This window comes from Spermophilus citellus, assembly GCF_964194105.1.
Source record: "Spermophilus citellus genome assembly, chromosome: 11".
NCBI lineage: Eukaryota > Metazoa > Chordata > Mammalia > Rodentia > Sciuridae > Spermophilus > Spermophilus citellus.
In genome coordinates, this window is record NC_138192.1 from 134,333,159 (window position 1) to 134,360,732 (window position 27,574).

General features: G+C 46.2%; 1 protein-coding gene across 10 annotated transcripts in view; it reads left to right on the forward strand.

Annotated features, from left to right (window-relative positions):
- Window positions 1–14,723: 14,723 nt before the first annotated feature.
- The window catches only part of TRAF3IP1 (TRAF3 interacting protein 1), a 56,901-nt gene continuing 44,050 nt past the window's right edge, over window positions 14,724–27,574 (forward strand). For 5 of the 10 annotated variants that reach the window (XM_081260985.1, XM_081260979.1, XM_081260978.1 and 2 more), the window contains exons 1-7: window positions 14,725–14,947; window positions 18,146–18,214; window positions 18,639–18,800; window positions 19,649–19,792; window positions 19,882–20,310; window positions 23,290–23,361; window positions 24,393–24,468. In XM_081260985.1, the coding sequence (XP_081117111.1) occupies window positions 14,825–14,947; window positions 18,146–18,214; window positions 18,639–18,800; window positions 19,649–19,792; window positions 19,882–20,310; window positions 23,290–23,361; window positions 24,393–24,468 (1,075 nt within the window). In that variant the 5' untranslated portion in view covers window positions 14,725–14,824. Of the gene's footprint in view, window positions 14,948–18,145; window positions 18,215–18,638; window positions 18,801–19,648; window positions 19,793–19,881; window positions 20,311–23,289; window positions 23,362–24,392; window positions 24,469–27,574 lie in introns of all 10 variants that reach the window. The other 5 variants (XM_081260977.1, XM_081260984.1, XM_081260986.1 and 2 more) reach the window with 2 other exon arrangements.

Sequence of the window (27,574 nt, forward strand, 5' to 3'; positions counted from 1 at the left end):
AAGGCCCATGCAGTCTCACTATCCCCCTCCTCGTTCAGGGAGGCCTGAGGGACGGTTGGGTGTTGGACAAGATAGGGGAATGAAGGGATGAAGGGAGCTAAGACCATTCTCCATGTTAATGTGAAGTACTAGCTTCAACGGGTGGAGGATACTTGAAAATGATGAGGGAGTTAGGAATCTACTTTTCCTCCCTCCTCCTCCTCTTCCTCCTCATGGTACTGGGAATTGAACTCAGGGGCACTCAATCACTGAGCCACACCCCCAGCCCTATTTTTATTTTATTTAGAGGTAGGGTCTCACTGAGTTGCTTTGTGCCTCACTTTTGCTGAGGCTGGCTTTGAACTCATAATCCTCCTGACTCAGCCTCCTGAGCCGCTGGGATTACAGGCACGCACCACAGTGCCTGGCCCTCTTCCTTATTCTTTAGAGAAGATGAAGTGTATTTTGGCTCACAGTTTCAGAGGTTCAGTCCACAGTCATCCATCTCCATGGCTCTAGGCCCAAGGTGAGGCAGAAAAACATGGGGGAAGGAAGGGTGTGGCACAAGTAAGCAGCTCAGGACTCGGCAACCAGGAAGCAGAGAGCAGCTCCAGCATCCGAATACAGACCTCACAGGCACCCCACCCAGCGGCCCTCCTGCCTATCGTTACCACCCAGTCAAGGCTTGTCAGTGTTCATCAGTTCTATATCACAGCTCCTACAAGGTAGTCATTTCACCTCTGAATGGTCTGGCATTGTCTCCCATGAGTTTTGGGGGGACATGTCATATCCAAACCATACATTCTACCCCTGGCCCCCCAAAGCTCGTGACTATCTCACAACTCAAATACATTTAGTCCATTTCCAAGAGACCCTGTAGTTTCTTTCTTTCCATGTTTTCTTTGGTGCATTGTAGTTGTATCTGATGATGGGATTTGTTGTTACATACTCAACACATGCACACAATCTAACAATGTAGTTTGACCACTATGGCCCTCCAGAACGTCCCCATCTCTACCTGCCTCCTACCCCTGGGTTTCTTTCCTTTCTGATCTCCCTTTGATTTTCATGAGATCCCTCTCTTACCTTCCTTTCCCTTTTTCCTCTCAATTTCACATAAAAGAGAAAACATATGACCTTTGACCTTCTGCATTTAGCTTATTTTGCTTAACATAATTGTCTCTACTTCCATCCATTTTCCTGCAAATGACATAATCTTATTTTTCTTTCTGGCTCAATAGAACCTCACTGTGTATATGTACTACATTTTCTTTATCCATTCATCTGTTGATGGACACCTAGGCTGGTTCCATAATTTGGCTACTGTGAATTGTGCTGTTGTAAACATGGATATTCACGTGTCACTGTAGTGTGCTGACTTTAATCTTTAGGACTAATACAGAGGAGTGGTACAGCTGGGTCACATGGTGGTTCCATGCCTAGTCTTTTGAGGAACCTACATACTAATTTCCATAGTGGTTGTACTAATTTACAACCTCACCAACAGTGTAAAAATTTTTCTTTTTTCTCCACGTTCTCTCCAGCATTTGTTATTGTTATTTATGTATTTATATGTGGTGCTGAGACTCAAACCCAGTGCCTCACACATAATAGGCAAATGCTCTACCACTGAGCCCCAACCCCAGCCTGTATATTGTATGTATCCTTTTCTTTCTTTTTTTTAAATTTGATAATACATCCAAATTTTTTATTTTATTTAGAGACAGGGTATCACTGAATTGCTTAGGGCCTCCTAATTGTTGAAGCTGGCTTTGAACTTGCAATTCTCCTGCCTCAGTCTTCCAAGCCACTGTGCCCAGCAAGTATTATTTGTATTCTTTTTATTTATTTATTATCATCATTATTATTTTGTTGTGTTTTTTCTTTTGTTTTTACTTTTTAAAATTTTTAACATATTTTTTCTTTTTTCATTTTCTTTTTGTTTGAATTCTTCATGACAACCATTCTAATTGTTATGATGTTAAATATTTCTTCATATATTTCTTGGCCATTTGTATTTCTTCTTTTCAGAAGTATCTGTTTAATTCATTTACATGTTTAATAATCGGCTTATTTGATTTCTTGGTATTAAGTTTTGAGTTCTTATATATTCTTTGAACTAATCCTCTGTCAGAGGATTAGTTAAGCTGGCAAAGATGAGATAAACTGGCAAAGATTTTCTCCCATCCTGTGGATTCTCTTCACATTCCTAATTGTTTCTTTTGCTGTATAGAAGCTTTTTAATTTGATGCCATCCCATTTATTAATTCTTGGCATTCTTTCCTGAGCTTATGGGTCTAATTGAGAAAGTCGTTGCCTGAGCCTAAAAGCTGGAGTTGACCCTTGGTTTTCTTCTAGGAGTTACATGGTTTCTGGTCTAATTCTGAGGTCTTGGATTCATATGCAGTTGACTTTTTAAAAATGTATTTGTTCTTTTTGGTCATACATGACCTTAGGATGTATTTTGACACATCATACATACGTGGAGTCTGACTTCCCATTCTCAGGGTTGTACTTGTGTGGGGTCTCACTGGTTGTGTATTCATATGTGAACATAGAAGACTCATGACTACTGTATTCTACTACCTTCCTCTTCCCATCCCTCCCTTCACTTCAAGTCCCTTTGTCTAGCCCATGAACTTCTGTTCTTCCTTCCCTCCTCGTCGTGAGTTAGCGTCCACATATCAGAGAGATCATGCTGCCTTTGGTGTTTTGGGACTGGGTTATTTCACCTAGCAGGACCCTCTCCAGTTCTGCAGTTTATTTTTTAAATATTTATTTTTTAGTTGTAATTGAACACAATATCTCTATTTTATTTATTTACGTGGTGCTGAGGATTGAACCCAGGGCCTCTCATGTGTGAGGCGAGCGCTCTACCGCTGAGCTACAACCCCAGCCCCTGATTTTTTTTATATACAGGGTAAAAAATAAGGGTCTAGTTTCATTCTTGTACATATGCAAAATCAGTTTTTCTGAGCACCGTTTGTTTAAAAGGCTGTTTTCTCTAACATATGTTTTTGGTACCTTGGTCAAGGATCAGGTGACTATAGATGTGTGGGTTTGTCTCTGTGTCCTCTCTTCTGTACCACTGGTCCATACATTTGTTCTATGCCAGTACCATGCAGTTTTCGTAACTGTGTCAATTACTGTGATGCTTCCAGCATTGCTTTTTTGGCTTGGATTTGTTTTGAATATTCTGGAGTCCCCGTAATCTTTTTATTTGTTAAAAATTTTAAATTTGTTCTTTTCTGTTATACATGACAGTGGAATGTATTTTGACATATCATATACACATGGAGTCTAACCTCCCATTTCTGTGGTTGTACATGATGAGGAGTTCCAGTTAACAGTTCCAGTACTGCCCAAAAGCCTAAGTCTAAAAATCTCTTCTAAGACTCAAGGCAAACTCTTAGCTTTTTTTCCCTATAAAGATCAAAAGCAAGTTCCATATATCCAGTACAGAATGTCATAGAATAAATATTTCCATTTTAAAAGGGAGAAATAAGAGCACAGAAGGAAGGGTCTGAGCTGAAGCAAGACCAAAATTTAACTGGGCAAACAAGTCCTGTAGCTCCGTATCCAGCATCTGGGCACAGGGCATCTTCGTGTTTTCCCCAAAGAGGCTCGTGTAGCTCTACCCCTGTGACCTTGCTGGTGGCAGCTCACTTGCCCTCTCTCTCGCCTTGTTTCTGATCTATTTCTGTAGCTTCCACGGGCAGACGTCCCAAGTTACTGGAATCTCTTAATCTTGCATGGCGGGGGGGTGTCTCTGCTGCAGCTTTGACTTCCTTCTCACATCTTCATGCATCACCATCTCAGGGGCACCTGCAGGGACCCCAACCCTGCTGTACTTTGCCTGGCCTCCCAGGCCTTCCTTTGAGATCTCAGTGGAAGCCTCCATGACAAGGAACCAGCTGCAGATGAGCTCTTTGGAGAACTGTTCTGTTCTCTGTGAGAGCTGATGAGCTATGTGAGAACTGAAGCTGGTCTCTGGGAAGGAGAATGTGTGCGGGGAAGGACCTGTGCGCGGGGTCATCAGGAGGGTAATGGGACTCTGGAGGCCCTGGAAGAAGCCTGGTTCATGTCCATGGTCACTCTGGACTATTCCAAGGGACTGCAATGCCACACACCACTGTGGGCTGCTCTGCCAAGGCCCTGGGGTATGAATCTGGACTGGAGACTCGGGCTCTGGGGAATGCAGTGTGGGGGATGGGGTGGGAAGACCCCAAGGCCCCTGTGGTGCAGGCATCCAGAAAGCCAGGAAGACTGGACAAGGCAAGGGTCAGAGGCTGGCACCTGAGGCCAGGGAAGGGTTAAGAAGGGATGCCAGCCAGGATGGAAACCTCCTCTGAGAGCGCAATTCCTTGGGGACTCTTTCCCTGGACCTTGGTTGGCTTTCTGAAGGGAGTGTTGTCAATTCCGTCTCACGGAATCACTGAATCCTCTGAATCCACTGAATCCTCTGTCACTGAATCCTCAGTAACAAACAAAAAACAAAGAAACACAAAACAAACTAAACAAAACTAAAAACAAAAAAAAAAAAATGGAATGTAGTTCCCCACTACAGTATCTAGATAGTATCTTTTATACTGATTCAATAAATGTTTGAATGATACCATATGGACTATCTGCATTAAAGACATAGGAATATCCAAAATGTACAGGAAATGAAGCTCAAAATCACTAATCACAGCTGGGTGTGGTGGCGCAAGCTTGTAATCCCAGTGGCTCGAGAGGCTGAGATGGGAGGACCACAAGTTCAAAGCCAGCCTCAGCAAAAGCCAGGTGCTAAGCAACTCAGTGAGATCCTGTCTCTAAATAAAATACAAAATAGGGCTGGGATGTGGCTCAGTGGATGAGTGTCCCTGAGTTCAATCCCCGGTACCCTCCCCTCCCCCAAATCACTAATCACTAGAAAAATGCTAATTAAAACTATAACAAGATACTATTGTAGAATGATTACATTTAGAAAATAAGCTGATGATATCCGATGTTGACAGAGGTTTGGAGCAAGTGGGGATTTCATGTATTGCTGAAGGGAATGAACAATGGTATAGCTACTTGGAAAGGAGTATAGCTGAATCTTGTAAAGTTAAACACATTCTCATCATACAACTCAGAAATTCCAGTCTAAAGGAATTTACAATAAAAACTAACATTCACACAAAGACTTGTATGTGAATGGTCATAGCAATATTATTCAAAAATAATCAAAAACTGAAACAATCCAAATGGATTCCTGCCGTAGTCTGGCTGGGCACAAATCACAAGCCACTCAAGCAGGAGCAAACTTTATTTCTGAACTCCACCAGCACACTCCACACACGCTCCCTGGGAACTCTCCCGAACACCATGCGGCTCCTCCAGGAACCACCAACCAGAACATCCTCCTCCAGCACGTCCCCAACCAATGCGAACTCTTCAGGAATCCCCGCGAGAGCTCAACCAGAACTCAACAGAAACTCTGCGAGAATTCAAAAGTCATCATCTTAATGGCTCGCTGGTGTCACCTCTCAACCACTCCATTCTGGCAAAAATGCCATGCATCATCCCAACTCAGCTGTGGCCCTCAACATCTCCCCCCTTCTGTTTAATTAAACAACAAGCAATGTGGCTTAGGGACCGTGCCAGTTAGGTTGTCCAATACTACATATGGTCCTTACTTGTCATCGGATGAGCTGACCTCAAGGCGTCAGCCTCCTATCTTAGGTTGGTACCACTGCAATTGGATCTTACCCATCACTGACTACCAGTCCAGCATACAGCCATACTTGTGGATAGGCCTATGCATCAGTGGGGGGGGTGAGGTTCTTTGCCTCACCTCTGTTGGCCCCCAAATTTGGCCTTGATGCAAGTGGGGGGTGAGGTTCCTTGCCTCACCTCTGTTGGCCCCCAAATTTTAGACCATCACTAGCAGTAGGGAGGAGATGCAAAATGCCATGACACCAAGCCAAATGACGGCTCTTTTTGGAAAAATTGTACCACCGATGACACCATCGGCAAAGATGCCCCAGCACCACCACAATTTGCTGCACCAACAGATAGTTCACAATACGTACAAGTGATACATAGTCCAGGCAAGTATTGCAAGCAGTTCAAAGCGGAGGAATCCATCAATATGTCCATTTCCTCCCAAAGTAAATCGACTACTTGATTGAGCATCACTTGTTGAGTTATTACTCATTGATGCATCAGTTTATACAGTTTACTGTGATAGCTATCGAAGAAGCTGTAGTTTGGTTTTATCTTTGTCTTCACCAGCACTGGGATGAAGATAGAAATTCTGGCAATGATGGCTAAAAAAAAAAAAATTATGTAACAATCCAACCGGTACTAAGAAAATAATTTTCTGAACAATTTACATTATCCTGAACAGAATTATTAAATATAATGAAAAGGAAAGGTGAAAGTAAACAAACAGATCTATTAACCTCCTTTTTGTTCACATATTTAAAAAATCCTCAACAGCTGTTTACCCAATTTAAATTAAACCATTTAAATCACATGAATAAAAAAATGTTGGATCCATTTTTTCATGAGTGCTCCTCATATATATGGACATATGCACATACAGACATACAACACAAAACAGAAGTGTGCACACATAACACATTACATACAACACATAACATAATAGTAAAGACTTTTCACAGGTGAAATCTCCACTGCAATGTTTAAAAACTCCACAGTCAAAAAATAAGAACTGATCAGAAAAACATTAACCTAGGTCTGTATGAGCTCAAAAAATAAAATAGAACTTCATGATGTGGGAAAAGGCAATAATAAAATAGATATTGAAAAAGGCATCCTGGTTACCGCCTGGGTTTGACTCTTCTTTGGATATCCCATCCTTCTTCCTGTAACTTGCATAATGGGTCTGAAGGTATTCCCACAAGTAAGCCCCAAGGTTTCTTACATTTGAAATAGGCCTTAAAGGTGTTCATTATTCATTATCCTCCAGGTGTGGGAGAACCACTGTTGCAGATGTAAGAATAGACAAACTGGAGTTCTGAATATCAGATGTTATGGATTTGAGTCAAATCATCTTCTTTTTGGTCTGTAGAAATTGCTTTGGTAGTCTCTCTGGAATCCAAATAGGCTGCTGTTCTCCCTGTGGAAACACACAAACAGAACCCCGACTCCAGACAATCACTGGGTCAGAACCTTTCCATTATTCTGTTAAAATATCCTTCCAAAGTACCTTAGGCTTATGTACATTTTTTGGATACATGTGTCTTTCCACAGCACTAAGCCCTGATGAATCCAAATTTAAAAAGTTTAGAGTAAAAAAGTTTATTTTAAGTTTATCTTTGGGGGATATATACCCCTTTCCAATTCCCTCTTTTTGCTTTAATAAGTACATTTTAATAGTTTGATGAGCTCTTTCAACTATGCCTTTTCCCTGTGGATTGTATGGGATTCCTGTTATGTGAGTAATGCCAAATGATGAGCAAAATTGCTTAAAAGAGGTAGAAGTATAACCAGGTTCATTATCCGTTTTTAACTGTTTTGGAACGCCCACAGTGGCAAAATTTTGTAAGCAATGAGCTATAATATCTTTAGTTTTTTCTCCAGAATGAAGGGAGCCCCAAAAATCCGGAAGAAGTATCAACTGTAACATGCAAATATTTTAATTTTCCAAATTCTGGAAAGTGTGTGATGTCCATCTGCCAAATATGGTTAGGTATCAGTCCTCTAGGATTGACTCCAAGATTAACTTGGGGTAAAAAGGTCACACAATTTTGACATTGTTTTATTATTTGTCTAGATTGTTCCTTAGTTATTTTAAAATGCTTTTGTAAAGTATTAGCATTGACATGGAACTTTTTATGAAAATTTGTAGCTTCTTCTAGTGTAGAGAAAATATGTATGTCATGTGTAGTTTTATCTGCTAAATCATTGCCCAAACTAAGGGCTCCAGGCAATCCTGTATGTGCCCTGATATGTCCTATAAAGAATGGATCTTTTCTGTCCCAGATTAGACTTTGTATAGTGGAAAACAAAAGAAAACAGTAGAGGAAGGAGAAATCCTACCAGCATCTTCAAGGGATACTATAGCATTAACTATATACTGACTATCAGAAACTAAATTAAATACAGAATCTTTAAACATCACAAAAGCTTGTAATACTGCATTAAGCTCTACTTTTGAGCTGATTGTTTTGGTACTAAAAATGTAAAAGTTTGGTCAGGGGTAACTACTGCTGCTGTACCATTATTTGACCCATCAGTGAATACATTTGGAGCATTCATGATAGGTGTTTTTCTTGTCATTTTTGGAAAAACTACAGGATGCAAAGACCAAAAAGACAATAAAGGATTAGATGGTAAGTGGTTATCAAATGAAACATTAGATTTACACATGATTATTGCTCAAGTATTTAACTCATTAGCTAACTCATCAATTTGATCCATAGTATCTGGAGTAATAATTTTATTGGGAGAAATTCCAAACACTCCCTTTGCTGTTTTTATTCCTTTGAGTATTAATTGTCCTACAGCCTCAGGATACCTAGTAAGAATAGTGTTAGGAGAATAAGATAAATATATCCACAATAATGGACCTTCTTGCCAAAATACTCCTGTAGGAATATTTTTTGTTGGTATTCAATAAATAATAAAGGCAAACTTATATCAATTCTATCCAAATGCATATTTTCCATATATGTTTCAATAATTTTTAATGCCTTTCTTGCTTCAGGCGTTAACATGCGGGGTGGATTTGGATCTGATGGACCTTTTAGGATATCAAATAAAGGTCCCAACTCTCCTGTTGGTATGCCTAGATAAGGCCTTATCCAATTTACGTCTCCTAATAACTTTTGAAAGTCGTTAAGTGATTTGAGTTGATCTACTCGTATTTGAATTTTTGGTGGACGAACCATAGTTGAGGATAATAGAACTCCTAAATAATTAATTGGAAAATTTAATTGTACTTTATCTATTGCTATCTCTAGATTATAATTTTTTAATAAATTTGTAAGTGTGGCATAACATTCTAGCAATGCGTTTTTATCTTTATGTGCTAATAATACATCATCCATATAGTGAAATACTTGTAGTTCAGGATTTTGATTTCTAAGTGGCTGGATTGCTTTGTTAACATAAATTTGACACATAGTTGGGCTGTTAGCCAACCCTTGAGGGAGTACTTTCCATTCATATCTCTGATCAGGACCTTCATGATTCAGTGCAGGGATAGTAAATGCAAAATGTGGACTCTCCTCAGGATGAATTGGAATTGAAAAAAAAAAACAATCTTTAATATCTATAACTAAAACATACCAGGTTTTTGGCAAAGCAGACAATTGGGGAATCCCTGATTGAGCAGGTCCCATAATAACCATCTCATTATTAATGGCTCTTAAATCTTGCAATAATCTCCATTTACCAGATTTCTTTTTGATGACAAAAATGGGAGTATTATGGGGAGATACGGAAGGTTGTATATGTCCCTCCGTTAATTGTTGTTTGACCAGGTCATGGGCTGCTTGTATCTTTTCTTTAGTCAGGGGCCACTGAGGAACCCATACTGGTCTTTCTGATTTCCAAGTAATTTTGATTGTCACAGTGGCCCTTTCTGAAAACCCAATCCATGTCTATCTATTCCTTGATCTATTTGAATTGGTGCTGCTATACCTTGTTCTTGTTCTCCTAATCTTTTTTCTTTCCTAAAACCTTGTCTATCCATAATAGTGGGCACATTTGGATTGATGTTATTTGTTAATGTCAAACCTAATTGATCTAGGACATCTCGTCCCCATAAATTTATAGGAAGATCATCCAATACATATGGCTGTATAGTTCCTTCACATCCTTCAGGATCCTTCCAATCTAATACCATTGCACTTCTATGGGGATTAGTTGCTACTCCTAGGCCTTGAAGCATTTGAGTGGCCTGTTGTAATGGCCAATGATTCGGCCATTCTTGACGAGATATAATGCTAAGGTCTGCACCTGTGTCCAGTAGCCCATTAAATTCATATCCTTGGGCTGGAGATGTGGCTCAAGTCGTAGCACGCTCGCTTCGCATTCCTGCGACCCAGGTTCGATCCTCAGCACCACATACAAACAAAGATGTTCTGTCTGCCAAAAACTAAAAAATAAATATTAAAATTCTAAAAAAAATTCATATCCTTGAATATTTAGTTTTAGAATTGGGCGAGAATCTAAATTTAAAGACAGCATAGCCCAATCTACACCTGTGGCGCCTAATCCCCTGGAACCTCTTAGTACAATACGGCTGGAAAATTTATCATGCAGGCTGGGTATTATTAACAACTGTGCTATTCTATCTCCTGGTGAAATTATTGATATACCTCTTGGAGAACTAGCTATAATTTTTATTTCACCTTCATAATTGTGATCAATTACCCCAGGACTTATCATAAGTCCTTTTAGAGTAGAAGAACTGCATCCCAATAATAAGCCTACTGTTCCTTGGGGAAGAGGCCCTTTTACCCCTGTGGGAATGATTTGAACTCCCATCTCTGGAGTTAGTACTGCTCTGGTGGAGGCGCAGATGTCCAACCCTGCGCTCCCTCTGGTTTGTCTGATGAGGGATCTAATGGACAATGTGTCCTGGGCAATATCCTGATGGTGTCACTAGGTTCCTCCAGTGCCACGTATATTTGTGGTCGTGGGCCTTGGAGCATTGGGCCCCCCTGTCCGTTTTTTGGCAATGGAGCTCGATGCTTTTCTCCATGATATCGTGGGTAAACACCTGGTCCTTGTCCGTTTTTTGATAACAGAGTACCCTCTATGGTGGTTTGAGAACGGCATTCATTAGCCCAATGTCTCCCTCTATGGCATCATGGGCAAATACCCAGTATTTTACTCCTTTGATACCTAGCTTTGTTAAACCCTTCTCCTATGGGTCAACTCCTTTTAAAATGTCCTGTTTGTTCACAATTTTAGCATGTTTTTGGCCTGGCATCTAAAGCCTGTTGTACTGCAGCTGCCAAGACTTGCCCTTGTTCATTAATGTCTCTACATAATTTAATATATGTGTTTAAATCTCCATGTTTCCATGGTCTAATGGCCTCCTTGCACCATCTGTTTGCTTGCTCAAAGGCTAGCTGTTTAATTAATGGCATTGCTTTTTCTCTGTCCCCAAAAACTCTGGTAGCTGTTTGAATAAGCCTATCTACAAATTCAGTGTAAGGTTCATTATCTCCTTGTATTATCTTAGATAATTGACCTTGTAAATCTCCATGTCCTTATAAAGTCTTCCATGCCCTAACTGCTTCTGCAGCAATTTGTGAATATATAGCAGGATCATATTCAATTTGTTGCCGTTGACCCTCATAAGGTCCTTTTCCTAACAACATATCTAGATTTGTTTGAGGGTAACCGGCTGTTGCATTTCGCCTAGCTGTCTCTGTGCAAAATTCCTCATTGGCAACCTTCCATAACTAATATTGTCCTCCATTTAGCACAGATTTACACATGCTAGCCCAGTCTGCTGGCGTCATGTCCAAGTTGGTAATGGATTCAACCATGCTTACAATGAAGGGTGCTTGGGTACCATAGGTTGTTACATCCTCTTTTAGCTGCTTCACTGTTTTGAAATCTAAAACATGGTGATTTTGCTGCCTTCCTGCCGCCTCAAATACAGGGCATGCTAATCTTTGAGGTCCTGTCTCAGGATCCCATCTATCAACTACCGGGGTTGAGGGCCACTCAGCATATGTTGTCTCCATAGGCGGAGCTGTTGGTTGGACACTTACGCCCTCTGGTGATAGAAAGGTGTTAGTAGCAGCCTCCTGTTGTAACTTCCCATGATCGCTTTTTCTGCTCTAAACTTTCTTCCCATTTCTGACTATCTCGAAAGGCCTCCTCTTTTTCCTGATCTAATATGTCTTCTACCATAATCTGAACTGAAATCTTTGGACTAGGCAAACAAAATTGTATCATGGCAATGTGCCAACTGGCAGAGTTCCTGGGTTTTTTTTTTTCCCTGTCCCTTAAATCTTCACCATGATGGTCCCATTGTGATATATTCAACAACTCCTCCTTAAAAATCCATGGGCTACATTTTTGTATTGTATCAACATATGCCCTGACTGTTTTTGGTTTTACCGGGGTGCCTCCTTCCTCTAACAATTTACTTAACATTCTTTTGGTTTGTTTTTTACTAATTTATAATCTACTATAAAGATAACAGAACCCAACAAGATAACACAAAACAAAACCGAAACAGAATGAAACAAAAATGGAACAAAAATCGTTGTATCAATTTTCCTATTTTCTTGACATGTGCATTTGTGGTCTATTTCTATCTCTTCCTCGGGGGTGAACAACTTCAAACCTTGAGCCAACCATTTTTCCCAGTTTGCCTGAGAAAGTTCTAGGGATAGGCAGCTTGAAACAAAAACAAAACAAATCAAAACAAGAACACATTGTTTTTTGAAATGGTCACCCATTCTCTCGCCTTCCCTCAGGGGTGAGCAATTTCACTTACCTCTGAGCTTCAGGCGTTCCCCGCACGGACCACCAAATGCCGCAGTCTGGCTGGGCACAAATCACGAGCCACTCAAGCAGGAACAAACTTTATTTCTGAACTCCACTAGCACACTCCACACACGCTCCCCGGGAACTCTCCCAAACGCCACGTGGCTCCTTCAGGAACCACCAACCAGAACATCCTATCCGGTACTTCCCCAACCAATGTGAACTCTTCAGGAATCCCCGCAAGAGCTCACCCAGAACTCAACGGGAACTCTGCGAGAACTCAAAAGTCATCATCTTAATGACTCGCTGGCATCACCTCTCAACCACTACTTCTGGCAAAAATGCCATGCGTCATCCCGACTTGGCTGTGGCCCTCAACAGATTCCAGACAGATTGTACTCTAAGATACTACTCAGCCACAAGAAGGAATGGCTACTAAAACATGTCACATGAAAGAATCCCAGAAACACTACCACAGAAAGAATAGGGTACAAAGGATCCATAATCTGTGTTTCCATTTATATGAGATTCTAGAAAAGGCAAAATTATGATGACAGAAACCAGGTGGGTGTTCACCTAGGGTTGGGGAGGGGGAGGAGATGACTGCAAATGAGCAGAAGAGATGGCCAAGGGCACTGTTCTATGACTTGGCTGAGTGGTGGTGACATAATTTGTATGATCACTAAAATGCATCAACATGCACACTTGGACTGTGTGAATTTCATTGTATATACACAAGTATCGTACATAAATTTTAGGTGAAAATGCACATGTTGGGTGCAGAGGTATGTGATCCTAGGTGATCATGAGGCTGAGGCAGGAGGAGAGTGATATTGAGGCCAACCCAGGCAACACAGCAAAACCCTGTCTGAAAAAACAAAAGCAAAATATAACCATACATCTACATATATCATTGGCAAACCTCTGACAAACCAATAGTTAAAAAAAAATCTTTAAGACAGGTAGAAACATAAACAAAGCACAACAAATGAGAATTCCAGGAGACTGCTTTTCAGAAACATGTAAACCAGAAGCCAATGAAGTGACATTCTCAAAGTACCAAAAGAAAAAAGTCAATCAGAATTCTAATACTTGTACATTTATTAAATAATTGAGGGTGAATTTATTGTAGGTGGTTGTAGGGAGACCTGAAAGCAAATTACAAGAATCCAGTTTAGTTTGGGTATGTTATGGAAGGCCTGTAATCCTAGCAACTTCACTCTAGGCTGAGGAAGGAGGATTGCAAATTGGAGTTCAGTCTCAGCAACTTAGAGCGACACTGTTTCAAAAATAAATAAATAAATAAAAAGGGTTGGGGATGTAGGTCGGTGATAGAGGACCCCTGAGTTCAAGGGGCAGTACTGAGGAAAAAAAAACGTATGCAGTTCAGTATTTATTGATAAGCCATACAGCCTGACTTGAGACTGGTAGTCTACATAACCTCCCCCCATTTGAGCGTGGTAAATTCTTTCAAATGTGAAAATAAATAAAGATTTTTGGATACATAAAAGATGAAGCATTAGTTGCCAGCTTAATGGTGCAAAAATAAATACTAAAGAAGGAGTTCTTCAGACAGGAGTACGCACCGGGTGGAAATCTAGATCTACACAAAGAATGAAGAGTATGCAAAATGGTAAAAAGTGGATGTAAATTTAAAAGCCATAAAAGCATTCACTGGAAGAATAAACGCAGAATACAGAGCCCCCACACTGCCGAGAGGGTTTGTGCGGTCGGACAGGAGGTGGGACAGGGGACATCACGCAGTCCTCACCTTCCTGGGCGACGCGTTAGATCCTCCTTTATAGGAACAGAAATGAATTGTCAGAGAAAACAAGCCCTTGCCCAAGAAGCCGTGGAGTACCAGTGGGGCCAGACACCGCCTCCTCGTGTCTGTGGGAGGACTCGGCGCAGCCCGTCCATTCACCTGAGCCTACGCTCCCCTTGAACTGTGCCTGTCAGGCAGCGCAGGTCCTGGGAGCTACTTGTGCTAGGCGGCCCACCGCGGCCTCTGCCAGGGTGCAGAGCGGGCTGGTCAGGAGGTCAGCTGGGCAGCAGGGCAGCGGGACAGCAGGGCTACGCTGCGGAGGGGCGGGGCTGAGGAGCCGGCAGCGGAGCGGGTCAGGGGGACTGTGGGCGGGGCGAGCGCTGCGGTCAGGGAGAGGCTGTGGGCGGGGCTGCGTCCGGGGCGGGGCCTATGAGGGCGGGCTTCGGGAGAGGCGGGCCCCACGAGCGTCCGTTGCTAAGGCCTCGCAGCCCGGGCGACCGGGGGCGGGCCGCGCAGGCGCCGCGCGCGCTGCAGTGCATTGTGGGATGGGAGTCCGGCTCTCCACTGCGGCCCAGGGGACCCGGCGGGCGGAGCGGCGCGGGCGGGCAGCCGCGCGGCGGCACGGCCATGAACGCGGCGGTGGTGCGGCGGACGCAGGAGGCGCTGGGCAAGGTGATCCGCAGGCCGCCGCTGACGGAGAAGCTGCTGAGCAAGCCCCCGTTCCGCTACCTGCACGACATCGTCACGGAGGTGCGCGCCGGGAGGCGTGGGTCGGGCCGGGGGGCGCTGAGCCGGGAGATCGGCTGGGAGATGCCGACCGGGAGCGCAGGCCCGGCTCCTGCGGGGGGTCCCGTCTCGGGGGCCCGGGGACTGGACGCGGGGCGCTGTGCCCCTGCGCGCCTCCCCGGCCGAGCCGCGTCCAGCCCTGTTTACGTTTAATTTGAGTCTGGGCCCCGACCAGTCGCCCAGGCTGGCCCTGAGCTTGCGATCTTCCTGCCGCGGCCTCCCAGGTGGCTGGGGTCGCAGGCGCCCGGCCCCGGGAACCTTCCCGTTTCTTTCCTACCCACAGGCGCGTCTCTTCAGAGCCCTTCGGGGTTCTGCCGGCAGAACCGATTGTGTGACTTCCCCCTCTAACCCTGTCATTCCCCTTGGCCGCCCTGCAGCGTTCTCACGTGGAAGGTGCTCCGCAAGTCTTGGGAGGGTGGAGTTATTCTTTAGGCTCCCTCCTCAGAGTTTCTCTCACGACTGCTTGGTGCAGTCACCGGAGTTAGAATGCTTAATAAATACACGAAGGAGAATAAATATATTGGTTGTAGGAAATATAATACATATATTGGCTTTCTGAAAGGAAAGCTGTAAAAATGTCGTTTGATATTTGTTGATAAACTGCACAGCCTGCTTTAACTTGAGGTTATTGTCGCTGTGACTTTCTCACTTAAGGAAGGTGGATTTCTCAATGACAGGACGGTACTGATTTGTTAGTGCATCTCCAGTGAGCTGCACTGGGTACATAGAAATTGCACAACAAACATTCACTGTTTGGCAGTCTGTCCAGGTGCTTAGTAACTCAGGAGTGTTGCCTCAAGGGGTGGCAGCACCCATTTCAAGGTGCACCAGAAGGCTTAGGGGCCCAGGTGCTCTCTGGGACTTAGGGGTCGCGTTGCACGCTCCCAGGGCTCCTAGTCTCACCGAATGAGGGCTCTCAAACTTTATTCTCATTCCTTGTTGATTTTGGCCATCCTACCAGCTGTGGTGTGTACTCTCCTGGAACGTGTGCCTCTGTCCCAAACCTGCTCATGCAGAAAAGCTCTAGGAATCACCCACACTCCTGTTTTGACTGGTGGTCCCCTTCTCTTGGATTGCACAGCCCTTATAGCCTGTCCTGGATGGTGTATGGGGGAGGGACCCAGCTGTGTAGAGAGTCCCATGGGAGCCAGGCAGTGTGCTGTGTCACCACCACTCTGTGAAGTAGCAGGTGTCATCCCCTGATCCTGAAGGAGCGAAGAAGAACTGGCCTGCCTGCAGCCTGACCTGTTGGAGCTGAGGCTGCAAAGCTATACTTCATTTCCTGTGCTGCTCCTGGCAGTTCATAAAATGCAGGGCCACCCGAGGAATGCACCTGGAGGGAAGAGAAACTTTGAGGGGGAGGGAGCCTAAAGAATACTTCCATTCTCAGGACTTAGGGAGCACCTTTCAGTGAGAATGCTGCAAATAACCAAAAGGAATGGCAGGGTTAGAAGAGGGGAGTGCCACAGGGGAGTGTGCTCATCCTGGGAGAGCTTGTGGGTGGGGCTTAATGACCATGTCCTGGTTGGGATGGAGAAGGAACATTCAAGCAGGAATCCACTCTGTGGCCTGGTAGGCAGGTATGGAATGAGGTATATGCTCCATTGGGAGCAGGTCTGCTTTTCTTCTAAACTTTTTCTAATGCTGAAATTAATTTCTTTTTCGGTGTCAAGATAAATACACTGACACCTCCTTGACAAGGCATTAGAATGGCTGACGTGCTGAAAAGCATTTTTATATGGTGGGTGGAGAGTGCCCTGTGAAGATTCTTACTGCCCCGAATGTCTTGTTCAAGTCAGTGTCTAAATATGGAGCTGTAGCTAACTAACAGCGTTTTTCATTAGGTTAAACAAGGTTCTGTGACATTGTTTCTTGTTGCTTCCAGTTACTGCTCACAATATAAACTGCCTGCACCCTGGGAAAACCTCAACCCAGAAGAAGTGAGCAGTTGTCAGGAACATTAAGGGTGGGATGCTTTTAAGAGTCCGCATTCCAGCCATCTTCTAAGAACAAAGCCAAACAAAACAACGCAGTAGTTGGCTGACTCCCAGGCCTGTCTTTTGCCATTGGTTTTTAAAACCCAACTCACAGTAATAAAGCTACAGCTGACCTAGGACACACATCTACAGGCCTCCGGAGGATACACCTGATATTTTCTCTTCTGTTTCATTTTTTAGAAAATCCATTGTTTTGATTGTTCAGTAACCCTCACATTTTTAATTACTCTGACCTTAAGATATCCAGGATGCTGGGTGGGGGACAGGGAGGGACAGAGCAAACCACGGCCCTTTCAGGATATTTCAGGGTTCAGGTTACCTGAGGGGGAGGGGCAGGTAGGGGGAGAACAGAAGTGATGACATAGATGCATGGTATCCCACCATCCTAAGAAGTGAGGCGGACCCATCTGGAGATTCTGGTTTGGATGCCCAGGCTAAGCTCTTCCTTTTCCTTCTGGTCTCCATTCCTGCCACCGTGCCTGGAGGACTCCAGTGAAGCTCAGAGTGGCCTGGCCTCTCTGTGTTAGAACTGCCCGGTCTTGTAAGCATAGTTTGTGTCCTTAAGTGGTTGCAAAGAGCCTCTGGGTCAGGCCCTGCAGGACTCTGGAGGCCTCAGACTCCTGCTGTCTCACACTTCTCTGGATCCCTTAAAAATTTAGAAATACTGACCTTTTATAATACAATAGAAACAATTCGTGAAAGCTTTTAAGTTGGCTGATGGGCTGCATTAACCTTTGAAATACTAATTCTGCTTTTCAGTTGATAAATCAGCACAACATGCTCTGGCCACAAACAAGATTTATTCCATCCGAATTTTTCCGTCCCTCATGGAGTAGATTTCTTTGATTGGTCAAGTGCTTCCCTAATGCCCTCTTCCCCAGTTCTTCTGTTAGCTTCTGGGTCCAGTTCAGGTCTGCTCTCCCCTAGGAAGCGGTCCCTGGCACCTGGGCCCTCCCCTCCTGTGGGCTGCCCTGGCACCCCTGGGTGTGGGCACTCTTTGTGCTTGCAGCCAGGATGTCCTGAGGCCTGGTTGTGTTCTGTGTCACAGCATTCTGCACTCATGACGTAAACATTTGTCAAGAGTGGACAGTGAGACTCCTAGGCGCTGGTGGGGGGTCAGCGGATGTCCTGGGAGGTGCATGAATTTCTTTTTTGTGTTTTGAAGGTGATTAGGACCACTGGGTTCATGAAAGGCCTCTACACAGATGTTGAGATGAAGTCAGATAACGTCAAGGTAGGTTGGCGCGGGGCTCCTCCTCTCCCTGTCCTTCCCCTGAGTGAACAGATGGTTTTAGGCCGCGGCTACCCCTTTTGTGAGGAAAATGCTGTGTGTAGTGGGGAGACGAGGCCCTTTAACTCACGAATGGCGTGGACCTTTCTCATTTCATCTTCTTGTTTGTGGCCAATGCATGTTGTGCTAAATTTATCAACTGAAAAGCAGAATTAGTATTTCAAAGGTTAATGCAGCCCATCAGCTAACTTAATAGCTTTCATGAATTTTGTTGTGTTATAAAAGGTCAGTATTTCTAAATTTGTCATATATCTAAAAAGTGCTTTTTCTATAAAGAGGATCTATCCCATGTCTTTCAAACATTCTGATGATAATGCAAACTCTTTGAAGTATGTTAATATTTCTATTTTAAATGGAAACATTTCAGGATAAAGATGCAAAAATTAGCTTCCTCCAGAAGGCCATAGATGTGGTCATGATGGTTTCAGGAGAGCCTTTGTTGGCAAAACCAGCCCGAATCGTGGCCGGGCACGAGCCTGAAAGAACAAACGAGCTGCTTCAGATAATTGCAAAGTGCTGCATCAACAAGGTAATGCTGCTTCAGATCATTGGAAAGTGCTGCATCCACACGGTGACACTTCAGCACTGGCATTTTGAACTTAGTAGTGCTGAGTGGCAAGAAGTGGAGGGGGAGTGAGTGACTAAATATTGTGGGAGGTGTTTAAGGGGGAGTTCCAGTGGTACCCATTGAACCCTGCACTTTGAGTTGGGTCCCACGTATTCTGGAGCTTCTGTGATTGTGAGCCAGGGCCTGCAAAACACAGGATGGCAGGCTTTCTGTAGTACGTGGGGCCTCGTAGGTGCTTTGCTTTTGGCCTGGCAGCCCGAAGCTGTCTTTTGAAACTGGTGTTGCCTCCTTTGTGGACAGCGTTTTACCCGCCCAGGGCAAGGGGCGCTGTAGGAGCTGCTCCTCAACTTCCGTCCTCGCCTCCCACACCTGTGCCCCCTACTCCAGGCACCACAGGCCTACACTGGGCTTGCTCCACCTCTTGGTGTCCTAGCCTCAGAGTGTGCTAGTTTTTAGGGAATGAGGTGGTCGAGTCACCTCTGAAGGCCCTTTCTGCTAGGACCCTGATCCCAGTGGAGGTGGAGAGGTTTGTGAGTTGTGTGGTTTTCAGCTTTACTGCTCCTGAACCACACTCACGTCCACCCTGGGCAGCATAGGTGGGACTGGACCAGGACTTAGTGATGAGTCATTAGTCATGGTGATCAAGAGACACAGGGCTTTGTCTATGATAATGACATTTTCTTTTAATATTTCATTCAAATTTTACTCATACAAAATCTGTCGAATGAACTCTCTTTGCTGGCGTTTGTGTTGTTGCCTGTGCTGATCTCGTTTTTGCCTTGCATTCACCTCTTGGCCTGCGGAAAAAGCTCTCCAGCGAGGACGCAGTGCGGAGAGTTCTGGCTGAAGAGAAGGCGGACGCGAGAGGAAGGGCCTCCCGGACCTCCAAGCCTCACGAGTCGGACAATAAGAATGTGAGGGAAGACGATTCAAGAGCTCACAGAGAGAGAGAGGTGACTGCAGTGGCACATCTTTAAGAATGAAACGGTCTTTTTGCAGTTTAGGTAAAAACGTTTATATTTATGTATACATATATTTTTAGGATAGAAGAAATTCAGAAGTAAAAGAGAGAAGTACAAGCAGAGATGGAAAACAGAGAGAAGAACTGAAAGAAGAAAGCAAATTAAGAGAAAAAGAAAGGGACAAGGAGAAGATGAAGGACAATGACCGAGACCGACACAAAGACGCGGAGAGAGACAAGTACCGGGAAGGGGAGAAGGAGAAAAGCAGAAGCAGGGCCAGGCAGGAGCGAGAGAGGGACAGAGACAGAGGCAACAAGGACAGAGACGCAGACCGGGACAAGGAGCGGGAGAGGAGGGGCGAGGCAGGGCGGGAGAAGGAGCGGCACCGGGAGCGGGACCGGGAGCGTGACAAGGGCAAGGACCGGGAGCGGCGGAGAGCGAGAAACGGGGAGCACTCCAGGGACCCCGACAGGGAGAAGAACCGAGAGCAGGAGAAGCTGGAGAGAAAGGTAACAGCCTGGGAACTGGCTTTTTGGGGGGAGCCGGCCGTTCCTGAGGGTTTCCTTCTGTGGCGGTTTAAAATTGTGCATTCCTGGTGGGAACCCAGCGAGGTCACGGTTCTGCCAGGGTGCCTGGTTTTAAACGCATGGCCATTCTTGAAGAGCATGTGGTGGCCCCGGGGGCCCAGAGGACTGTGTGGTGAAGGGCGAGCGGAGGACCAGGCAGGGCTGACGGGGTCTTCAGACCAGTGAACCCCGGGTGGCAGGTCAGTCACAGGCCTTCCTGGGCCTCTTTGTGAGGAGCGCTGCTCTGGGGATGGCGGGAGGTAGCTTGGAGGAAGCTGGGAAAAGACCGCGGGGCGCTTGCTCTTTGTGAGCTTATTCCGTTTTCAGGGGTTGAGTTCATTTGCCCAGTTGCCCTTGTCATCTTGCCAGATGTGCCGAGATATGTTGCTTTGCACCTCTGTGACATGGCTTGCACTTGTGTTTGGTGGAGCTGGTCCCTGGCGTCATTGGAAGTGGCGTTTCGGCAAGGTCAGTGGCTGTGTGGTCTCTGGAGCTTGGGCACTACTGAGTTTGTTAAGGAGTAGAGACACCAAGTCTTTTGGACACTGGCAGATCGGTACAATAAGACCTCAGGTTACTGTAATTCTTTTTATATTTATTTATTTTTTAGTTGTAGTTGGACACAGTACTTTATTTTGCTTATTTATTTTATGTGGTGCTGAGGATTGAACCCAGGGCCTCGCACGTGCTAGGCGAGTGCTCTACCGCTGAGCCACAACTCCAGCCCCTGTCATTCTTGTTTAATGGAATTTTCAGGTAATTTTACGACTGGCCAGAATCCTTGAGTTTCAGACTGTGTCTTCTAAATGAGCAAGTTGCCTTTCTAGATGCCCTTCTTGTGGGACATCATCCGGGGAAGACAGGACAGTGGTCTGGTCTGTGGCTGCTGGCAGGGGAGGCAGAGGTCTGGCCTAGCTCCTGGACTGCCCAGGTGATGCAGCTGGGCAGTGAGAGGCAAGGCCTGGGCTGGCCTCCAGCTCCCTGCCCCCACTGGCCGTCTTTTTCAGTAGTGCTGCCTCTGGGGCATCCCTGTCCCCAGGAGTGGGCTCCACAGGACTGACCTTGCTGGAAGTCTGTAAACTGGTTTTTCTCTGCAAGTCGGCATAAACTTTTCTCTGCCCGCTGCAGCAAGCAAGGGGGCACCTATCCAAAAAGATGTGGTTTTGTTAGTATTTGAAATTGGTATTCTAGGGGGGACTGTCAGGTTGTAGTCTTCATAGTATCGCTTTCCCTCCATTCACGTCTGGAGTAACTAACACACCCTGGTTCTGTGCCATAAAGACCTGGGGGCCCTGGAGGGTGAGAGTGCAGCCTCCCTCTTTACCACTTTTTAGCAGCCTGAGAAAAAGTATTTCGCCCTGATCTGCTTTTTGTAGCTGGTGTGTTCTGGTATATTTGTAGGTGCTGGCATGTTCTGGTATATTTTTTGTGTGCATGAGACAGCCCCTGAGTGGACAGCCTCCTCAGCACTTGGGGTCTTCAGATAGAGCCTCCCATATTGAGTTCACTGAAATTGCCAATGCTGCAACTAGTCACTTTAATAGAGTGAAAGAAAATTCTAAAGATAAATGTTTGCAGGCTGATATTTGGGATGTGTGAGAGCCAAGTGGGAAAGATGGTTTTGTTGAGAAGGGCTGGAGGCCATAGTGAGGTGAAGTGGATTTGCTTAGGTCTTTCAGGTGATTCTGTTTGCCTGGCCTTTGTGAATCTGGGGCGTCTTTATTAGCTGTGCTGATCTGGACAACAGCAGCAAGGTCTCCTGGTCAGAAGCACCATGCAGGTATGAGCTGCCGTGAGGTGCCTCTCAAAGATCCTGGTTCAAGTGACTTGTAAAATGGCCCTGAGGATGTCAGTCCTTAGTGGAGGCAGGAGATGGCCGTTCAGGCCCTGCTCTGCCACATCACTGCCCGCTCTGGCCAAAGCCTGACTGTCTTGGAGGGAGGGCGACAGGAGTGCGCAGGCTGCCCAGACAAATTCTTTCTTTTATTTTATTGGCAGTCCTGGGAGGTTAGCCCAGGGCCTTGCATGACGCTGGCAAGCACTCCACTACTGAGCCACATCCCCAGCCCTTTTTATTTTTCTTTGGAGACTGGGTCTCACTAAGTTGCTGAGACTGATCTGGAACTTGCCATCCTCCTGCCTCAGCCTCCTGTGAGTTGCTCAGGTTATAGGTGTGCCCCCGGCCTGCCCATGGTTTGTGTGGAGGACGGTAAGAGAGACGGAGGCATCCTGAGAAGTCAGGAGTGCTACGGGGGTATGGTGTGGTGGCTGGAGCCCAGGTGCCAGGTTAGACTGGCCGTCCATGAGCCCCAGATGTCACCCTACATGGTGAGCACATGAGTGTGGCACCTGCTGGGCCCCCTGACCATTGGGTGATGACCACCTGTACCATCTGATGTGTCTGTCTGAAGAGCATGTTTCATTGTTGAAATACTGAACGAGTGTCCTTTGACGTCCTGTGTCCAGAGGTGTAGATGGCATTGACAGGAGTCGTGGCTTAGGAGGGTGCCTTCCTGACTGTCTGTCTGCAGCCTTTGCTGATGAAGAGTCACGCCATTCCAGTTGCCCCATTATTAGAAGATGCTCAAATATCAGAAGACGGACAGATATTTTGTGGGCCCTAGAGTTTAAATTCATCCCATCCCATTCTGCACCTCCTGGGCTGTCATGGTCGGGAGATTGGCCTCTGCGTAGTCCCCTGTCAGGCAGGAATGTTTGGTGTCCTAGCCCCGGTGCTGCTCGCCAGGAGCACTGAGGTTCCAGCAGCAGTGACCGGACGGGCTGCTCAGGTCTGTGCAAAGGGTTGTCTTGTTTGTACGTCAGCATCATGGACCAACGGACCAGCGCTTGAGTTGTTTTTAGGTATTACAGATGTGAATATTTCCAAAATTTGAAGGAAAAAAAATATATATTTTTTTACAGTCAGCAAGTTCAGGGGAGATATCTAAGAAGTTTTCAGATGGATCCTTTAAAGACTCCAAGGCGGAAACAGAGGTAGAGTTTAAACAGCAGTTTCCAGAGGTGTGACCTGGAGTTGGGTCGTGGATGTGTGTCCTCCCTGGACCAGTGGGGCTGTGGCTGGGGAAAGGCTGTCTCAGGAATGGTGGAGTGGCAAACCTCCTGGCACGTGTCGGGTGGTTTCTGGGCCTGCACCTTTGGTGAGCGTGATGTATGGTGCTGAGGGGAGTGGTGACAGGGGCATCGGGGTGGGAAGGGGACTGAGTTGGGGGCTGGTGGGGAAGGGAGGGCCCGCTGAGGCGCTCACTCAGTTCGGCCTGGCAACGCTTGGGACCCCACAGTGTTTCCTGTGGCTGAGGTCTGCTCGTGGCCTGTCGTCCCCGTGAGGCCATGCTGTAGAGGTTGGCGAAGAGACCCTTGAGAGCTTAGCTGACTTCTATAATTGTCTGACGGTAGGGACATGGAGTCAGCCCCACGAGGGTGGGGGGCCACTGGGGCTGCTCTGGGGAGAGGGCGTGAGAGTGCAGTCGTGTTGAGGGCGGGCGGGGTCTGTGCTGCCTCTCCCACTGTGTTCTCTAGAAACACAAGGTGAGAGGTCTTACTTTCAGAGTGGCATAGAAATGCATTTAAGTAGTTCAGTACAGTTGTGTGTCACATGGCAGTGTCTCAGTGGCGGACTGCACGTCCAGAGGTGGTCCCACGCTGGTCCCACATTTGTCCCACTGGCATCTCAGTGTGCGCAAGTGCCCTCCAGGGCGTTGGGCCTTGCAGTCCTCTGACAACTGTGACCAGCATTAAGCACGTGTGACAGGCAGTGTTTCTCGAGCGCCCTTAGCAGATTGCTGAGCTGCCTAGGGCTGCACAGAGAGGCCTGTGTGGAGGCTGGAAGAGGTCTGGACTCCCTCTTGGGTCCCGAGCACGTAACTGCACCGCGTGGCAAGTCCCCTAAAGCCTGTGCTGCTGCTGCTGTTTTCATACTTGGTTTCCTTGGGCAGAGCTTGAACAGTGAGTCTGGTGCTATTGCTGTGTGAAGCTTCCATTGATTTTTGTCTTTTCTTCTCTCTAAGGCTGAGATTTCCACCACAGCGTCCCGGTCATTGACATCAAAAACATCAAAACGACGATCCAAAACTTCAGTGGAAGGTACTGCCGAGCTGACTGTGGCTCAGATGTGGGTCTTAGCTCTGTTGCCTCTGTCCCACTCTCTGGTAGCAGACTCGTGGCTGGTCACAGGTCTGCCGTGCCTGGAAACAAACAGTGGGGAGAACGCACGTGTACACACTTGTGTGAACTCACACCACTCAGGGCAAAGCCGCCCTTTTTGCTGCAGACCTGTGCTGGAATTAAAAGGGGTGATTGGATTTTCGTTTTCCGGAGTGTGTGTTGGTCGTCGGGTCGCAGGGCTCTTGTCTTTCCCATTGGGCATGAGGAGCACACAGGCAGATGACGCAGGAGTGAGCACTAGACTCATGCAGAAAGCTACGCTCACAGGTCTGGCCTGGGGTTTGGCTGAAAATGGAACGTTACTGTGACACACCAGCAGCAGGACCAGAGAGGCAGGGAACGCAGGGCTGTGCTGGCCAGAGCCGCTCTTGCTGGAGGCTCTGAAGAGCAGAAGAGGTTTCTGAAACTCCACGCTTTCCCGAATCCTGTAGGTTAGGGTGGGACAGCGTGGTAGTTGGAATTATCCAGAAGTGAACTTACATAAGATCTGTCCCTTCCCAACAGTCAGTGAGTGATGCTCTAGGGACGTCCTCTCGGTGGTGCCCTGTCCCAGCCCAGAGGAGTGAGCGCTGGCACGGGGCTCCTCTATAGGTGCCCTCTGCCCACCCTCCAGTGTTTTAAAGGCTGAATTTTTGGTGGGTACTGGCACTCGACCACTGAGCCACATCCCAGCCCTGTTTTGTATTTTATTTAGAGACAGGGTCTCACTGAGTTGCTTAGCGCTTTGCTTTTCCTGAGGCTGGCTTTGAACTTGCAGTCGTCCTGTCGCAGCCTCCCAAGCCATTGAGATTACAGGTGTGTGCCACTGCGCCCGGCAAGGCTTTCTTACTTTTTTTTAAATATATTTTTAGTTATTGATAGATATTATTTTATTTATTTATATGTGCTGCTAGGAATCGAACCCAGTGCCTCACACATGCCAGGCAAGTGCGCTACTGCTGAGCCCCAGCCCCAGCCCCAGCCCCAGCCCCAGCCCCAAGGCTTTCTGATTTTGATAGACAAAAAATTGGGAAGTTTAATTCCTAGTGAGATTACATTTTTTCATGTGTGTCCCTAGTTTTGATTGGGGTCTTGGATTTGTCTGTTCTTTCTTGATTCCTCATTGACTGTCTGGAGATGCAAGAGTTCTTGTTATTTTGTGTGAACTCTTTGTATGTTAAGGACCTCAGCCAATTTTTAAGTAAGTGTGTTTTTTATATTTTTGCGCTTCATTTTTACTAATTATGTTCAGTTTGGTTTTGGATTTGCCTGAGTGCTTAATTTTTATGTGATTGAAGCTTTTGGTAATTTGTGTAAAGATTTGTGACTTGAAGATTTGTGTTTTAGCATACATTTTAATATTGAGTCTTCGTATTCATCTCTTACTTTCATTCCTGGCATATGCCAAGGCGCTGGCTTATTTTTTTAGAATTCTTTGCCTGCTGTGCCGGGATCACTTGCTAATTAAGGGTACCTTTCTGCCTGATGGCTTAGTTGCACCCGTCAAGGTCTGGGATCTTGTTCGCTTTCCACTTTCACTGGTCTCTGTTTTACTACTGTTTCCTGTCAGTGTTCTTTTCAGAAAAGTTTTAAGCCATTTTACTTGCTTATCTGTTCAGATGAATTTTAAAATTGCCACATGACTCAAGAGCCCCCTGCAAAGGGAGCGGCCACTTCTCAGAGGGTGGCTGCCTCCAGCTGCAGTCTGCAGGGTCTGTCCAGGTGGTGGCTGAGTCGTGTCTGTTTTCGTGTTTGGAGATGCTGTCTTTCCCCTTGTTGTTAGTGGCTTGTTGGTTTCACTGACTGCTCTCACTATCTGCACTCTGGCCTTGCTGCTCATCCTAATCCAAGGGATCTTGGTTGCTTCTTCGGGTTTCCCGAGCTCACAGCTGAGGCATCTCCATCTCTGGCATGCAGGGTGTTCCTTCGTCTGTGTGTACGGCCGCCTTCTGCTGTGGGCTCTTTCTTTCTGAGTGCTCTTCAAGAGTTTTCTATTGGAGACTGCACCCTTAACGGCAGTGAGCTTCTCAGCGGTCAGCAGTTCAGGGGCTCCTGTTTTTGCTGCTGGCTGGCCAGGCACTGACCTGGCCCAAGTCTGTCCCAGCTGAGCTGGTGCTCGGCCCAAACCTTTGGCCTTGCTTGGGTGGGTTGGTACCTGGGCAAACACCTGGACCCGGGGGTGCTCAAGGCATGGGACCTCTGTGCCCTGCATCTACTAGAGTATGGCACATGTTCATAGGATGAATGTGGACAGCCGTACTAGCCTACAGAACCCAAGGCCAGTCCACAGAAGAGTAGGATAATTTTTGCTAATTCATGAGGAGTGTGTTCTAAAGGAAATCATAACTTGGAATTAGTGTGTTTGGTTTCATTCATGTGGTAACTCTGCAGCATTACAAGTTAAGTGTAATACATATTTTCGTTGTGCAATTTCATGTCAGGAAGAAGGGACTCTAGAACCAGTGAACACAGTCTTTCCCCAGAAAAAGAACGTAACTCTTCCTGCACTAAAGCTAAGAAGGAGCATGCTGGGAAACAGCTCGGTAAGACTAAGCCACAGTGGGACTGAGAGCGCGTGTCTGCCTGGGGCAGTTGTTCGCCACCTGATTCTGTGCCTCGGCGCCATCACAGAGCAGGGGAGCCTCACAGAGGGTCACGTGGGCCTGGCCAGAGTGGAGGAGGGCAGAAGGACAGCTGCTCCTGGGCCGCAGGGCTGTTCTCAGCAGCCAAGGGTGTGCTACCCTAAGTCTGCTTGGGACTGAAATTATCCAGTGAAGCCTTCCTTTCTTTATTTGGAAGACATTTATACTCATGAGGAGCTGAGAGGGTGCCTGCATCCATGTTGATTAGTGATGAGGATTTTTAGTGAAAAAGGAAGCCAGGAAAAGCAGGGAGGAAGGCAAGGCAGGGAGGGCCTCTGTCTGGGGACATCTGGACAGGTGACTCGCTGGGGAGGAGGACCTGCAGGTGTCCAGGGACCCTGAGTAGAGACCTGAGCTGGTTGGACTTGCTGCATGCAGGGCAGGAAGCCCAGCTGTGGAGCTGG